The following is an 18,035-nucleotide window of genomic DNA, read 5'->3' on the forward strand; positions in this document are numbered from 1 at the left end:
AGTTCACAGAGGCCGCTGAGAAACTGGCAGACGAAGGGGTGGCTCTGTGACCTCTACCAACATGGGAAACAGCTAAACAGTTATTGGACAGGCTTAGTGATGTGGAAGAGTGCCAGGGACTTGAGAAAATGGAATTCAGTAAAACAACTGACCCTCTCCTAGCTCTTCAACTGGCAGTTGGGAACATTTAAAGAAGTTTGGCTAGACAGACCTATGAGAGCTTTTGGCAAGACTTAGATGATTGGGTTTAAGATGACATGTGTTATTCTAGATATGGTGTGCCCATTCAATGTTTGGTATTTCAGAATGAGAAATCTGTTTGTGTCTTTCACATAAGAAGTGATGTTGCAGGCATTTTTAGCAGGATGAATAACTAGGCCAACTGAAACTATGACTAAGTGCCATGAAGCCAGTTTCAGGCTAACATTCTGGTTTGTCCAAACAAAGCCCAACGTATCTCCAACCCTCAGCGTAATCACAGTGATGGTATGAGGAGCCTCTTCAAATACATGACTGAAAACCTAGTGACCATACAGTCAGAGATCTGGCCATAGTGAAACACTTTATACAGGTAGAACAGACAAGGGGATTTCTGAAACTCATGCTCTGGATGTATCAGTACAAGACAGCACGTGAGGCTGCGGTTGTGTCAGGCAGTGAGGAACAAGCATGATTTATCTGCTGGCAAATGAGTCTCCACTACACCTAATCATTCTTTATCTAAGTGCGTCTTGATCTTAGTCCTGGACATCAAAGTAGTCAATTATTGGCTCCTTGACTATCTTCTGCAAATTACTGCTCCCAGGATTCCTGAAAAGCAAACAAAGAATGGTCAGTCTTTTCTTCTTTGAGAGAAACAGACATAGGTCTTCAGAAAGTGGATTAGCCATTCGTGAAGTTTTGATAAGATAGTGAGGCAACCATGAGCTACTAGTTATAGAAATTTAGTGGTGGGCGTATACAGGAGTTCATTACAATACCATTCTCTCTATAAAAAATCCATAATAATTTTATACAAAAAGCAAGCAAGTAAAGGAGGTAGAAAGAAGCTGGTCCTGTGGGGCGTCAAGGCCCCAAAGGCTCTTTGCTGAGGCTGTGCCCAATGGGCGATACCTCACTGCCCCATCCAGTTTCTCAGGATCACCAATGGCCCTGACCTGCAGTGATCTTGTAAACTGCCCTTATCACCTCTTTAGAGGTTCTGTGCAGGACACACAGAGGAGGTACTGCTAGAACTTCTGTGTGGAAGGCCAGAAAGGAGCAGGAGTCCTTCTGGGGCTCAGAGTGACTTTCAGCATGCTGCTTTGGTCACAGTAGGGCAGCAGGACTCCTCTCTCAACAAGGGAGAGTAAGGGCAGGGATAGTGTTTTTGTCCTGCTCCTGTCTGAGAAAATACCTGACAGACTTGCTGCCTGCCAATTTGGCTTTATTTTCTCTTTAAAAAATGTTTCTGTCATAAACACCATTACTAATAATCATATAGAAGTAGAGAGCAAATAGTGAAGATCCCCAGTGTCTTCACGTGTTTTTGGGGGGGAGTGGGGGTTGAATCTGAACTACACCCCCAGCCCTATTTTATTTTATTATTTGGAAACAGGGTCTCACTAAGTTGCCGAGGCTGCCCTCAAATCTGTGGTCCTCCTGTCACAGCCTGCCATGCATTCCAAGCATGGGCCCCCACACCAGCTCCATTTTCATCTTCACAATAACTGAGATGTTTCAGTTTGAAGTCATTTGGTGTGACAGACCGACTTCACTTCCAGTGTCACCATCTACATTGTGGAAATTAAGCTCTCCCTGGAGTAGAACTGGTATCACAAACACCAAATTTTAAGCTCCCGTGTTTGAAGAAAATGTTCTGATACTCCAACCAAGCCTTACATATTTGAACATGGTATCTTTTTTGTGTGTATGTGGTACTGGAGATTGAACCCAAGGGCATTCTACCTCTGAGCTACACCTCCAGCTCTACTTTTTTTTTTTTTTTGAAACAGGGTTTCACTAGGTAGATGAGAATCTCATTACTTACTGAGGCTGTCCTAAACCTGTAACCCTTCTGTTTCAGCCTCCCAAGTACTGGGATTACAGGCATGTACTACCACACTTGGCCGAACATGGTACCTTTAAGGCCAAACCCAAGGAGGCTACCAATGGCTGTTGCAGCCCAAGCCAGTTGAGTCCCTGCTGGCTTCTCTGACCAGAAGGGTCCCCTTGGAATGCAGCTGAGGAATCCTTACTTGTCTGTCTGATGTCTGTGATGAGGAATTGGTGGTGGAGGCCGTGTCTGCATTTCCCTTTCAAGCACACCAGTCAGCGTGGTAGGAGGACAAATGGACTTCCCCCTGATAAGAGGAAAACACAAGTACTAAAAGTGAGAACCATTCAGAGACAGGCAGGCACCTAGAGACTCAGCCTAGGCCATCTGCACCAACCCGAGCTCTCTGCCATGACTTGTCTCCTCTAAGGTGCGGTCACTTGCATTCAACAGTCCCTTCCACCCACCCCTGGGGGCCGCTGTCTGCTTCCTTGCAGGCCATGCTGCACTTTTCTTCACTGAGAAGTTCTTCCAACACCGAAGGTTCCTCCTCCTTTTTTTGTGTGTGTGGTGCTGGGGACGGAACCCAGGGCCTTGTACACGATAGGCAAGAGCTCTACTACTGCTACATCCCCAGCCCCCATTCAGGTTCTGCTAGTGATCCTAGGTCCTCCCTGCCCCCTGTGGCTCACATTACGGTCTCAGTTTCCTCTGATGGTAAAATACTGTTCACAGCGGATGCTGAGTCAGAGCCCAGCATTCTTTCTGTTCCCATCATGCTAGAAGGACAGAGCCAGGAAGGCCAGAAGGAGGAACAGGAGAGGGGTGGGAAAAGGACAGAAATGATGGGCAGGCATCTTGCTCAGGCTCTGTCCCCTCTACCTGCAGACAAGCTGCCTCCAGCATCCTTATGGAGCAGGGCAGACACGAGGCTCAGCCACTGGGGTCCACCTGCCCTGTGGAATGAAGCACCAGCTTCACTCTCTGCCTCAGCCCTAAATGACTGTCCCAGAGAAGCAGATTTCCTTCCATTCTTCCAGGACAGAGAGAAGTAAGGAAAGCAAATACCAGCAGATCCAGCCTCCTGGGTCCAGTCTGGCATACCGAGCTTCTCCTCCGTGACAGCATGATCAACCCACCTGATGGCAGTCACCACAACGTTGCGTTTCGGCTCACTGTCGTAGCTCACGCTCTCCAGGCCATAAACTTGGGCCAGGTCATGGATGATCCGGCGGTGATCTCTGTTCATGGGAGGGAAGCTGTGGCTTTTCTTAGTATTCTTTCCCTGTATTGAGAGAAAAGATGACCATTTCATAACATTGTCCTGAACAGAAAATGCTTACAGCTGGGGTAGAGACATAGCTCAGTGCAGAGCACTTGCCTAGAAAATGCTTACACCTGGCCATCTCACCACAAGAAAAGCCTGGTCAGTAAGAGGCAGCTGCATTTTACAGGTTAAAATGCACAGCATCTCACTAACTGCCCTGCAAGCCCAGAGGGGTGGGAGGATGAGACCTGAGGCGCTTCTTTATCTGCCTTGTATGTGTTGACAGACAGGGGAGAGACAGAGAGAAAGTGAGCTGAGACTTTAGTGGACAGCACGATGGCTCCTCCTGAGCAGGTCCATACTAGGGGGAGTGATTCCCAAGAAATGACTAAAAAATTGAAGACCTGCCGGGCGTGGTGGCGCACGCTTGTAATCCCCACGGTTGGGAGGTGGAGACAGGAGGATCACGCAGGTTTGAAGCCAGCCTCGCTGGCTTAAGAGATCCTGTTTCCAAATAAGAAAATATAAAATAGGTGAGAGTGTAGCCCGAGAAGAGTTCCATCCCCAGTACCACCAAAAAAAAAACAAAAACAAAAACAAAAAAACAATGAAGACTTAAAAAACAAGAAAAGCTCTCCCAGTCTCCCAGTTACTTAGGAGACTGAGGCAGGAGGATCACTTGAGGTGAGGAGTAGAGATCAGCCTAGGCAACACTGCGATACCCATCTCAAAAAAAGAAAACAAAAACAGCACTAACACCACCACCATCAAGAGAACACCACAGTTCCTATACAAGTCTATTCTACATTAAAAACCCTAAGTGTGTAGATACATTTGCTCAGGTCTCCTAACTAAGAGTTTAGTTTCAGCTGGGCATGGTGGTGCATGCTTGCAATCCCAGCATTTGGGAGGCCGAGACAGGAGGATCATGGCTCATGAACAGTCTCAGCTACTTAGTGAGGCCCTTTTCAACTCAGTGAGACCCTGTTTCAAAGTAAAGAATAAAAAATAGGGCTGGGGATATAGCTCGGAGGTAGAATGCCCCTGGGTTTCACCCCCAGTACTGAAAAAAAAAAAAAAAAAAAAAAAAAAAAGGAACAACAACAACAACAAAAAGGCAAGAGGAGGGATGGAAAGAGAGTTAAGGGAAACACCAGGAAGGAAAACCACCATTGTTAGACATGTGGCAAACACAGCATCTTCTCCCAGTCCCTGCTGATTGAGCAGTGCTGGCTGCTTCTGGTGAAACACCTTTTCATCTTAAAGGGGCCTCCTAAACTTCCAGGGCTGCCTCAAGGACAGGGGCCTCACTCTCTCTCTCTCTTTTTTTTTCTTTGTGGTACTGAGGATTGAACCCAGGGGCATTTTACCTCTAAGCTACACTTCCAAGCCCTTTTTATTTTTTGTTTTGAAATAGGGTCTTGCTAGGTTACTGAGAATTTCATTGCATTGCGGAGGCTGGCCTGGAACCTGCAAGCCTCCTGTCTCAGCCTCCTGAGTACTGGATTACAGGTGTGCGCCACCCTACTTGGCTGTTCTCGTGCTTTAAGGAGTTGATCTCCCCACTACTCTTCAGCTCTAGTCATAGCTTTCATCTTTACCCCAGGGTTTGTCTTGCTTTTGGGGTAACAAAGACAGAGTACATCTCCCATCATGCATAGCCCTGTGGAGATCTGAGAGCCTCACAGGGCTTCTAAGAATCCCCCTCAGTCATGTGACCATCACTACCAAGCCCTCGTATGCAGTTTCTTCACTCCTGAGATGCTGAGCTAGGATTTTTATTTATATTAAATCGAACTGCAGATATTTTTCCTGTAATGACCAAACCAGGCCAGGCTTCCATGGAGATTACAATGGCTGGGCTTTTAGGGAAGATCAGGATCCTATGGAATTTTGGACTTTCCTACAACTACTCTAGGCTGATGGTGTTTCTGCCTTAGAAAAATGTCCAGTTGGATGTTTTGACTTCAACCTTATTCACGGCCTCCACAAGCGTTTCCATTTCCTTCTCAACATCACTGACAAACTTTAAGTCCTTCCTGAAATGAGAAACAACCACAATTAATTTCTTGTTTCTGCCCTCCCAGGAACCCTTTCTACCCCATCCTCTCCCTATAAAGTACAGAATCTCAAAAATGAAAAGAAAAAAAGAGAGAAAATAAATATGAGAAGAGAAGGAAGGAAAAACAGGGCCAGAGGCCCTTTGATTTACTGAGAAAAGCAAGAGCTGCTCCTGTCCTAAGTGAAGTACCTGTCATTGTGAGGCCTGGGTGGGAAGAGGTGGAATGTGGGCCAGGTCTCCTTTAATTCAGTCTAGCCCTTGGAAGGCTCAAATTCCAACCAGAGGCCATACCCTGACACCCAAAGTTCAGTTCTTTAATGGGACAGTTTTGAGAAACTAAGAAAAGATTTTTATTAACTATCATATAATCTCTTAAAATAGGTAAATTTTACCTGGTTTAATCACAAAAGGAGCACATACTAGTTACTACATCTTAAAGTACTAGACACTTTCAATAAACTACAACTAAAAATTAGGTAACAAATTACAAACCTGGCATCATCTTTCAAACTGTCACTGAATTTTGAACCTGAAGAACGTATATTGAAAGGATCAGAGTCATCGGTGATATCAAATGCCTCTGCCAACCTCCTGAAAGTGAAAGGAAAGTACGTACATATACAGAATGGCACAAAAGATATGTTCCAAACCCCTAGCAGGTGCCTGGAACTACGGACAGTACCAAGCCCTGCTGTATGTACTATGTTTTTTTCCTATTCATACATACCGAGGATGAAAACTTAAGAGATTAAAACAATTTACCACATACCTTAGCTATCTTAGAATATGATTTTTTTAAGTTGTGAACTTTCACCTGTTTTCTTTTCTTTTGTGGTATTTGGGATTGAACCCAGGAGCATTCTGCCTCAGAGCTATACTCCTAGCCCTGTTTTTATCTTTTTTTCTTTTCTTTTGGCACTGGATATAGAACCCAGGGGAGCATTCTACCTCCAAGAGACACCCCCAGCCCTATTTTAAAATTTTTTATTATTTATTTATGAAACAGGGTCTCACTGAGTTGCAAAGGGCCTCACTAAGTGGTTGTGAACCATGATCCTCCTGCCTCAGCCTCCCAAATGCTGGGATTACAAGTGTGTACCACCATGCCCGGCTTCTGGTTTTTATTCTTTATTTGGAAACACAATCTCACTAAGTTACAGAGGGCCTCACTAAGTAGCTGAGGCTAGCCTTGAACCCGTGATTCTCCTGTCTCAGCCTCCCAAGTACTGGGATTACAAACGTGCACCACCATGCCCATCTGAACTTTCATCTTTTCACTTTTTTTGTGTGTGTATGTGGTACTGGGTATTGATGAAAAGTCTCACTACTTGCTGAGGCTGTCCTTGAATCTGTAATCCTTCTGCCTCAGCCTCCCAAGTACTGGGATTACAAGTGTGCACCACTATACCTGGCTCACCTCTTCATCTTTTCACTTATGAACAGCACTTTTTGTCTTTTCTTTGGCATATCCAAATTACCAGCATCACTATTCTCATGCGTCAGAGCCATTACTAAGTAAAATAATAATTGCAGCACTGTGATACCGAAATTCTGCATCTGATAACTGACTAACAGTGGGGTAGCACGCTCAGTGTGGATATGATAGAAAAGAGATGATTCACAGGATCAAGTAGAGGAAGGTGCATTTTTTTTTTTTTTTTTTTGCGGGTCTGGGGATGGAACCCAGGGGCATTTAACCTCCAAGCTACACCCCTGCCCTATTTTTTATTCCTTATTTTGAAACCGGGTCTCACTAAGTTGCGGAGGGCCTCACTAAGTAGCTGAGGCTGTCCGTGAACCGCAATCCTCCAGTCTCAGCCTCCCATATGCTGGGATTACAAGTGTCCACCACCACACCCAGCTAAAGGCACCAGATTTCATCATGCTGATCAGATGGCAAGCAATTTCAAATTTGTGGATTTTTATTTCTGGAATTTTCCAGTTAATATTTTCAGACTGCAGTTGACTGTGGGTAACTGAAACTGTGGAATGCAAAATTGCAGATAAGGTGATGGCTAATGTAGTAATATAAAAGGACTAAGTTCCTTGTCATCTCATTTCTTTTTTTTTTTTTTTTTTGGTGGTACTGGGGTTCCTGGAAGCCCTTCTACCTCGGGGCTACACTCCCAGACCTATTTTTACATTTTCATTTTGGAAACAGGGTCTCCTAAGCCAGCGCACGGCTGGCTTCGAACCTGCGCGATCCTCCTGTCTCCGCCTCCCAAGCGCGGGGATTACAAGCGTGCGCCACCACGCCCGGCATTGTCACCTCATTTCTAAAAACCAGGTTGGGCATTGTGGCACACACCTGTAATCCCAGTACTTGGGAGGCTGAGAAAGGAGGATTGCAGGTTCAAGGACAGCCTCAGCATTGTAGTGAGACAAAAAATTATAGGGCTGGGCCTGGAGCTCGAAGGTAGAATGCCTCTGGGTCCAATCCCCAGGAACAGCCCCCCTCAATACACACAACAGACTGGAAAGAAAAACAATTTGGAACAAGACGTGGTACTCTCTTCATAGAATAAAACAAAATAGATCTGCATGGGTTTGAACAGACTAAACACTAGAGTCTTGGGTTATTTGGGGAAGAGAAGGCTTGGTATGTGAGATCATTGGGGTTGGCCAAGAAGGGATGACTTTCTTTTCTTTTTTTTTTGTGTTACTGGGGATAGAATCAGGGGCCTTCTACCTCCAAGCTACACTCCCAGACCTATTTTTTAAATTCTTTTTATTTTGAAATAGGGTGTCACTAAGCTGCAAAGGGCCTCACTAAGTCACTGAGGCTGTCTGCGAGCGATCCTCCTGTTTCAGTCTCCTAAATGCTAAGATTATAAGCATGTGCTACCACACCTGGCTATTTCCATATATTTTAAAGAAAATTAGGTTTCAAGAATATATGTGGCCGGGTGTGGTGGCGCACGCTTGTAATCCCAGCATTCGAGAGGCTGAGACCGAAGGATCGCAGTTCACGGACAGCTTTAGCTACTTAGTGAGACCCCGTTTCAAAATAAAGAATAAAAAATAGGGCAGAAGGTGTAGCTCGGAGGTCAAATTCCCCTGGGTTCCACCCCCAGACCCGCAAAAAAAAAAAAAAAAAAAAAAAAAAAAAAAAAAAAAAAAGAATATATGTGACTTGCCAGAGATTGTAATGCTATTTTTTTTTTTTTTTTTTTGTGATCTGGGGATGGAACCCAGCAGCATTCTACCTCTGAGCTACAACTCCAGCCCCCCCAACCCCTTTTTGGGGAAACAAGGTCTCAATAAGTTGCTGAGGGTCTTGCTAAATTCCTGAGGCTGGTTTCAAACCTGTGATCCTCCTGTTTCAGTCTCCCAAGTATTGGGATTATAGGCGTGAGCCAAAAAGCCTGGCTCACTGAATGTTTTTAAAAGCCTCTTATCTATTGGGATCAGGAAGTTGACCAGTCACTAAATAACTATGTTGGGGCATGTGATATTTACATCACACCCAAAACCACACAGCTCATGTTTCTGAAATATGCTGAAATTACCTGAGGGGTTTATCCTTAGACAATTCAATTCTTGATCACATTTCTCTTACTGTCTGATAGCAGGAAAAGATTCAGAGCAGGTGCTGAGTGATGGAAAGCTTGCTTCCTCCCATTAATTACACAGAGCTTAAGGAGAAGCAGGTAACAAGTGGTTGAAATGACTTACTTTTTCCTTTCTAAGGCTGAGCACTCCTCATCGCATTCCAGTCTTGAAAAGCAAATGAAAGAGAAAAAACAAAAAACAGTCAGGGCACAGGTTTTACAGGTCCTACTCAGCAAGAAAGTCTTAGGTGGGCAACTTGAGAACACAGCAGACTCTTGCTAAAAGTCTCTCCCTTTGGTTTAGGAAGCAGCTTGGGAGGCCACTGATTTCTCCGGTTTCACTAGCACTCCCTGCCTGGGAATCTCCTTGTTCCCCCTGGCCCTAGGTTATAGGAATTGAGGAGTCCTCAGTGGGCTTCAGTGTCCTAGGGCTGCTCAGCACCCAAACTGCTCTTCAGGTGCTTCTGACAGCCCCACCTCCTTTGCCAGACACAGGCCTCACCCTGGTTCTCTGTTCTCCTGCACGCTGGGCTGGGCACATCTAGGTCTCTGCTTCCTCCACCAATAGTCTGGAATGGGACCTGGAAGACCTCCTCTGGTCTTAGCTATCTTCTGCGAGGGGTTGGAGTGGATGTGGCCTCAAGATCAAAGTCTGTTGAATACCTACTGCAGGCAAAGCTACACGGTGTGGGATTGAAATGAATGAACCCTGCCCTCTAGAAAGTTAAGTCTAATTGGAGAAAGAGGGCACATACATACTTTTAAAAAATTACCTGGCTTGTTGAAGTTCCTTCTTGGTAATTAACTTGCTGATCTCCACTGAATCTCCAAGCTGCATGTCTGTTATTTTAGAGGCTATAGAAATAGCAGCTATTCTGAAATACATAAAAGACAAAAGGCACTGTAATTTCACAACAACCTTCTTTTGTTAGGGATACAGAACAGCAAAGCCCACCCACCAAAAGACAGTATGTGTGGCTTGGGAGCTCATCTCTTAAGAACTACATATAAAAATAAAGCAGAAAATTTCTTTTAACCAGAGAAATGAGATTGTTTTGTTTCAAAATAGGGTCTGGCTAGGTTGCTGAGAGTCTTGCTAAATTGCTGAGGCTGGTCTTGAACCTGGGATCTTCCTATCCCAGTTTCCCAAGTACTGGGATTTACAAGCATGCGCCACCACACCTGGCTTGAAATTAGAAATTTGTATAACATTTTCTTGGGGGGGGGGTGGTAATGGAAATTGAATCCAGGGGTCACGCTAAGTTGCTGAGGCTGGATTCAAACCTGTGATCCTCTTGTCTTAGCCTCCCAGGTACAGGGATTAGGTGTGAGCCACCATGCCTGGCTTGAATTAAAAACACTTACTAAAAATTCTTCCAAGCCGGGTGTGGTGGCGCACACTTGTAATCCCATTACTGGGGAGGCTGAGATAGGAGGATCACAGGTTTGTGGCCAGCCTTAGCTACTTAGTGAGACCCTGTTTCAAAACTAAAAATATGGCTGGGTTTGTAGCTAAGAGGTAGAATGCTTCTGGGTTCAATCCCCAGTACCACAAAACATTACAAAAAACCCCAAAACTCTTCAAACTGTTAGAAGAGTCATAGACTCTTCAATAAACACATGAACCCTTCCTTAACCTAGAGTTACCAATTGTCTGTGTTTCCACAGCATTCATTTACCTTTGATGCGTGCTTGATGCTTCAGAACAAACCACCATATCTTTTCTTCGTCCACATTCACACTGTAGCTCCACCTGAAAGGAGATTAACATGAAACAGTTCTTAGTACATGTGAATTATGTAAATAAACAGGCTTTACTTCCAAAACCTCTCTGAAACACGGTAGAGTCAGTGAGCATCCACATGCCACATGGTGAGATGGAAGAAGCTAAAAATCACTGGTAATTTCTCCCCCCCCCTTTTTTTTTGGTGGTATGGGGGATCAAACTCAGGGCCTCCCTCATACCTTATTTCCTTCTCTTCTCCCTTCCTCCCTCCATTTTTTGTGGTACTGGAGATTGAACTAAGGGGTATTCTACCTCCAAGCTACACCTCCAGCCCTGTTTTTTTAATTTTATTTCTTTTTGTGGTACTGGGAATGGAACCCAGGGGCATCCTACCTCTGAGCTACACTCCCAGTCCTATTTTATTATTTTGAAACAGGGTCTCACTAAGTTGCAGAGAACCTAAATAGTTTAGGCTGGCCGAGAACCTGTGATCCTCCTGTCTCAGCCTCCCAAGTACTGAGATTACAAGCATGCACCACTATGCCAGGCTTTATTTTTATTTTGAAATAGGGTCTCACTAGGTTGATGAGAGTCTTAGTACTGGCTCAAGAAGTCCTTGAACCTGCAAATTCTAATGTCTCAGCCTACTGCACCACCATACCCACCTTCCCTCAGACATTTATTTATTTATTTAGTGGTACTGGGAATGGAAGCCAAGGGCATTCTACCTCTGAGCTACACCCCCAGCTGTATTTTTCTTCTTTATTTTGAAACAGCCTCACTGGCCGGGATGTAGCTCAGTGGCAAAGCTCCTGCTTTGCAGGTGTGGCGCTCTGGGTTCGATCCCCGGTTCCAAAAAAGACAAAAAAAAGAACCCCTTGAAACAGAGCCTCACTAAGTTGTAGAGAGCCTCACTAAGTAGCTGAGGCTGGTTGAGAACCTGTGATCCTCCATCTCTCAGCCTCCCAAGTACTGAGATCACAAGCATGTGCCACCACATCTGGCTCCCTCACACTTTTTTTTTTTTTTTGCAGGTCTGGGGATGGAACCCTGGGGCATTCAACCTCCGAGCTACACCCTGCCCTATTTTTTATTCTTTATTTTGAAACAGGGTCTTACTAAGTTAAAGAGGGACTTACTAAGTAGCTGAGGCTGCCTGAGAACCGCAATCCTTCAGTCTCAGCCTCCTGAATACTGGTATTATAGGCGTGTGCCACCGTGCTGGCTACCCTCACATTTTTAGATAAGTGCTCTACCACTGAACTATATATACAGCTCCTGGATTGAATCCAGGGGTGTTCTACCACTGAGTTACATCCCTAGCCCTTTTTATTTATTATTCTCAGATAGGGTCTCACTAAATTGCTCAGGCTGGCCCCCAACTTCTGGCCCTCCTGCTTCAGCCTCCCGAGTTACTGGGATTATAGGGGTGTGTGCCATTGTACCCTGCTTGCACATATATGAGACTAGGGACTGAATCCAGGGGGATTCTACCTCTAAACTACACACCCAGTTCTTTATTTTGAAATAGAGTCTCCCTAAGTTGCTGAGGGTCTTGCTAATTTGCTGAGGCTGCCCTCAAATTTGTGATCTTCTGCTGGGGTCCAGTCCTAGCAAGAGTCGAGGTTTGTGTGCTGGTGAGAGGAGAGTCGAGGTCGTGAGAGAGAAGACACTGACATACGAGACCAGATGGCAGCTTCTCGAACTTATTCTGATGGAAGCTTCTCCAGCTTTTCTCTTATTTCTTTCTTACTCCTTTCTTACTTTTTACTTTCAGGATTTGTTATAATCTTTATAGTCATGCAAACAGGAACTTCAAGGACAGGAAAAGTTTTTTTTACAGACTTCAGGGCAGGGTGCCAGACATTTAAATAATCATAGAAGGTATGCTTTGTCTTACTTTGCAAGGCCAGCTTGAACTTAATCTTATATATTGGCCCAAACTAAGGTCAGTTTGAACTTAATCACTGGCCCAAACTTTATCCTTGGGAAAAATAAATCTTTGCTGCCTGAGTCTCTCACAAGCCACTGTCCATCAATTTTAGTTATAATGCTTATTCATAAAATTCCAATTATACAAATTGATCCAAATAATCCTAAAATAATTTTTTGAAGAAGGGAATGCTAGACATACTTCATGGGGAATCTATGCCTTTGCGGGTCCCCTGATCGAGCTTTCTCAAGATCTGCATGAGATGCTGTAGCAATCTTCCCATCTCAGCCTTCCAAGTACTGGGATTACAGGTGTGTGCGCCAGCATGTCCAGAAAAATCTAATGTGATCTGAGCTGGGTGTGGTAGTGCATGCTTGTAATCCCAGCATTCGGGAGGCTGAGACAGAAGGATTGCCATTCAAGGACAGCCTCAGCTACTTAGTGAGGCCCTTTGAAACTCAGTGAGACCTTGTTTCAAAATAAAGAATAAAAAATTGGGCAGAGGATGTAGCTCGGAGGTAGAATGACCCTGGGTTCCACTCCCACTCCCACGGGGAAAAAAAAAAAAAAGAATGTGATCTGATACAGAGACTGTGGTCAGGTGGCAGTAGGTACTTGCTGAACTAAAAAAACAAAACAAAACTGTACCAAGCCAGGCAGACAGAGATCTTTATGATTTATACCACCTTTCTCTTGCTAACTTAACTTGTAGTTCTTTGTAACCAGTGACCCTTGACTGATTAAGATGCATACCCAGGGTCCACTGTAGTCAGTCCTAGATTCACTAGCAGCCCAGAGTCAATGCTCCATCTGGAGTCAGGAATACCCACCTTGGCTTTGCAAATGGTCACTGGGCACGGTAAGCTGGGGTGGCAGGATGCCATACATGGGTGGCCACAGTCAGCTCTGGGGGTGGTGCAGGGCTGCTTGCAGGCCTCATCCACAAGACATTCTCCTTTGTGACAAAGTCTTTGACACTTGTGCATCCCACACGGCAGCATGGCACTGCAGGGTAATCCGCAAGAGATATCAACCAGGTGACAGGGGATGTTGCTTCGTAACTAGGAGAAACAAGAAGTAGCCAGATTTTCATCTCCGTGGGATGTAGGGTGAGTGTTAACTTTCCGTTAGAACATTTCTGAACTTTGCTCTTTTTTTTTTTTTTTCAGGTCTGGAGATGGAACTCAGGGGCATTCGACCTCCGAGCTACACTCCCTCCCGTTTTTTATTCTTTATTTTGAAACAGGGTCTCACTAAGTTGCAGAAGGCCTCACTAAGTAGCTGAGGCTGTCCATGAACTGCAATCCTCCAGTCTCAGCCTCCTGAATGCTGGGATTACAAATTTACGCCACCACGCCCAGCTAGTTAAACTTTTTTTTATTTGAAAACAATTAGTTTGATTTTTAAAGTTCAAAAGGATAGTTTGACAAGAAAACAAATCTGAACCTTAATAATGCTTCTTATAACAAAAAACAAAAAAACACAAAAAAAGAAAAACTTGTGGCAGCAGCCAACTGTGACCTGGGGCAAACTTTCCAAAGTGAACAGCAAGAAAATAAAACCAGGGAACTAGGGAGTACTTCAAAAACACTGTGACATGCTGGGCGTGGTGGTGCACGCTTGTAATCCCAGCACTTGGGAGGCTGAGACAGGAGGATCGAACAGGTTCGAAGCCAGCCTCAGCGATTTAGTGAGGCTCTCAGGAACTTAGTAAGACCCTGTTTCCAAATAAAGTATAAAATAGGTCTGGGAGTATAGCCTGGAAGTAGAAAGCCCCTGGGTTCCACCCCCCAGTACCACCAAAAAAACAAACAAACAACATTGACCAACTGGGAGGAATCAGATAATCCTCTCCTGCCTTTCCAGACTGCTCAGGCATGGAGCTGACAGACTAACCATCATATATGCTGGGGGAGGCTCTTGGCTTAGTGTTCTGTTTGCAGGCTATTTTGTATGATTCATATTCAACTCTTTTCACATCTCCAAACTGGTGGTCTTATAACCTCAAGTAGCTCTGTTATTTAAGAAATTAATTGGGAAGCTGGGTGTGGTGGCGCACACTCGTAATACCAGTCCCTGGGAAGCTGAGACAGAAGGATCACAGGTTCACAGCCACCCTCACCTACTTAGTGAGGCCTTGTGCAACTTAGTGAGACCCTATTTTAAAATAAAAATGAGCCGGGCGTGGTGGTGTACGCTTGTAATCCCCACGGTTGGGAGACAGAGACAGGAGGATCGAGCAGGTTTGAAGCCAGCTGCATGTGCTGGCTTAAGAGACCCTGTTTCCAAATAAAAAAAAAGTATAAAAATAGGTCTGGGAGTGTAGCCTGGAGGTAGAAGGGTTCCATCCCCAGTACCACCAATAAATAAATAAATAAAAATGAAAGAGGACTGGGGGCATAGCTCACAGATAGAATGACTCTACGTTCAATCCCCAGTGCCACACACACACACACACACACACACACACACACACACACACACACACACAATGGCAATAGGAACTCCTCATTTTTTCTTGAGAAACCACCTGCTTCCAGGCTTCTCCACTTTAGAAAAAAAAATATACTGGATTTTTCTTCCTCCAGGGGACCAAAGGTTACCCTTGTATATTTGCTCAATTAATTAATTAATTAATTAAATTTAGTGGTATTGGGGATTGAACCCAGGGGTGTTCTACCTCCGAGCCACACCCCCAGCCCTATTTATTCATTATGAAATAGGGTCTCACTAAGTTGTGAAAGGCCTCATTAAGTAGCTGAGGCTGGCCATGAGCCTACTATCCTCCTATCTCAGCTTCCCAAGTACTGGGATTACAAGTGTGGGCCACCATGCCCAGTTTACTCAAACTTATTTTAAGAACCCCCCAAATGAGGAATATACGTCTACTCCAGTGGCATATCATTTTTCCTTATAGAGGCCTCCAAAGCCTACAGCATATATGCTTCCAATCACTTTGGAGTTAGTACGTTGGTAGAATGTAGTTTCTAATCATTAAAACAGGGCACTGGTGTGGTAGCACACATATGTGATTCTAGTACTTGGGAGGCTGAGACAAGGAGGATCACAGGTTTAAGGATAGCCTCAGCAAGTAGTGAGACTTTCATCAACCTTGTGAGACCCTGTTTCCAAGTAAAAATAAATTAGGGTTGGGGGTATAGCTCAGAGGTAGAATGCCCCTGGGTTCAGCCTCCAGTACTGCTCCCACATCTGTAAATAAGGAAATAAATACAAAATTTAAAAGAAGGTTTTAAGTGTTTAAGAGTCTGTAAGTGACATTGCCAAACATCGCTTGAAGGTTAAGAAAGAGGGTGGAAGTCCTTAGGGAACTGGTCATAAGGAAGTATAGGAAGACTGGAGGAAGGTGCTTAGGCTTAGCAGTCAGGATGGGGAGCTGTGCAGGGCTCAGAGAATAAACTTGGAAGATGGCAGAGAGACCATCTCTACTCTGGGATACTCTCACAGAAACACCTTGTTCTAAGCCAATAAACCCTCCTCTTGCTGGTTAGTGTGTGTGTGTGTGTGTGTGTGTGTGTGTGTGTGTGTGTGTGTGTGTTATTGGGGATTGAACTCAGGGGTGTTCTACATCTGAGCTATATCCCCAGCATTATTTTTTATTAAAAATTTTTTTTTGGGTGGTACTGGGATTCCTGGAAGCCCTTTTACCTCCGGGATACATTCCCAGCCTATTTTATACTTTTTTATTTTTGGAAAAGGGTCTCTTAAGCCAGCACAGGCTGGCTTCGAACCTGCGCAATCTCCTGTCTCTGCCTCCCAAGTGTGGGGATTACAAGCGTGCACCACCATGCCCAACTATTTTTTATTTTTGGTGGTATTGGGGATTGAACTCAGAGGCATTCTACCTTTGAGCTATACCCCCAGGCCAATATTTATTTTTAAACAGGATCTCACTACTTTTGTCATGGGAAATCAAAATTAATTTTGTGGGTTTCTTGGCTTCTGTGATGAAAAGAATTTCAACACCCACCAGTCAGAAAAAGAGGTTTAATTTAAGAAAAGTAAAGATACATGTTTAATGAAAAATGTGCACTTGAGAGTATGAGAGCTATTGAGAGAGAGAGAGAGAAAGAGAGAGAGAGAGAGAGAGAGAGAGAGAGAGAGAGAGAGAGAGAGAGAGAGAGAGAGACACAGACAGACAGACACAGAGACAGAGAGACCGAGGCCCCAGGATCTTAGGATCTTTTAATCACTTTTTATGGGATTCCTAGAGAAGGGATGGCTAAAGGCACACGGTGGGAAATGGGGCAAGTAGGATGGTGTGTGCGTGTGTGTGATTTTCTCCGAGCATTTTCTTTGACAATAGGTGAAACTTTTTTGTGGGATCTAATCACCTCATAAATTTCAGGTATGGAGCTAAGCCAATGATTTAAAAGTGTAGGCATGACTTTTGTCTAAGATCAATCTGTATCAAGTGAAACTAAAACTTATGAAGTATTTTTTAGATTTTAAAACTATATTTTCCTTTCCTTCCTGATTTGTCTCCTTTCTACCTAAAGTTTTATTTCTTCTATTCTACCTCAGATTGAAAAGTTTCAGTACTTGCTAAGGCTGTTCTTGAATCTGTGATCCTATGATCCTCTTGTCTCAGTTTCCCAAGTACAGGAATTACAGGTGTGATCTTGCCAAGCATTGTGGCCCATGCTTGTAATCCCAGTACTTGGGAAGCTGAGATAGGAGAACTGCAGATCTGAAAATAGGTTAATGAGACTCTCATTAACCTAGCAAGACCATGTTTCTTTCTTTCTTACTTTTTTTTTTTGGTACTAGGAGTGGAAATTAGGGGCTTTTCTACCTCCAGCCTATATTCCCAAACCTATTTTATATTTTATTTGGAAACAGGGTCTCACTAAGTTGCTGAGAACCTCACCAAGTGGATGAGGGTGGCTTTGAATCTGTGCGATCCCCCTGTCTAAGCCTCCCAAGCACTGGGATTACACGCGTGTGTGCCACCACACCCAGCTACGACCATGTTTCAAAATAAAATAAAGCCGGGCGTGGTGGCACAGGCTTGTAATCCCAGCTATTGGGAGGCTAAGACAGGAGGATCACGGTTTGTGGACAGCCTCAGCTATTTAGTGAGGCCCTTTGCAACTCAGTGAGACCCTGTTTCAAAATAATGAATAAAAAAATAGGGCTGGGATTGTGGCTTGGAGGCAGAATGCCACTGGGTTCCAACCCCAGTGCCACAATAAATAAATAATTAAAAAATAAAAAAAACAGAAAATAAAATAGGGTTGGGGGTGTAGCTTGGAGGTAGATTGTCCTGGGCTCAATCCCAAGTACCATAAAAAACAAAAACAGGACCTTTCTAAATTACTGTCTATTGGCCTCAAGCCTGTGATCGTCTTGTTTTGGCTTCCCAAGTATAGGAGATTACAGGCATGAGCCACTGTCCCCAGTTAATCATGCTGGTTTAGTGTGTGTGTGTGTGTGTGTGTGT

General features: G+C 44.4%; 1 protein-coding gene across 1 annotated transcript in view; it reads right to left on the reverse strand.

Moving 5' to 3' along the window:
- Positions 1–737: 737 nt before the first annotated feature.
- NFX1 (nuclear transcription factor, X-box binding 1) overlaps positions 738–18,035 on the reverse strand; it is a gene marked incomplete at both ends in the record, with an annotated part of 77,126 nt that continues 59,828 nt past the window's right edge. The window contains 9 exons of the mRNA XM_080708519.1: positions 738–810; positions 2,238–2,342; positions 3,175–3,320; positions 5,275–5,341; positions 5,857–5,955; positions 9,040–9,081; positions 9,689–9,790; positions 10,595–10,668; positions 13,405–13,635. Of these exons, the coding sequence (XP_080564645.1) occupies positions 738–810; positions 2,238–2,342; positions 3,175–3,320; positions 5,275–5,341; positions 5,857–5,955; positions 9,040–9,081; positions 9,689–9,790; positions 10,595–10,668; positions 13,405–13,635 (939 nt within the window). The remainder of the gene's footprint in view (positions 811–2,237; positions 2,343–3,174; positions 3,321–5,274; positions 5,342–5,856; positions 5,956–9,039; positions 9,082–9,688; positions 9,791–10,594; positions 10,669–13,404; positions 13,636–18,035) is intronic.

The sequence above is a fragment of the Muscardinus avellanarius genome, assembly GCF_963383645.1.
Source record: "Muscardinus avellanarius genome assembly, chromosome: 13".
Classification (NCBI taxonomy): domain Eukaryota; kingdom Metazoa; phylum Chordata; class Mammalia; order Rodentia; family Gliridae; genus Muscardinus; species Muscardinus avellanarius.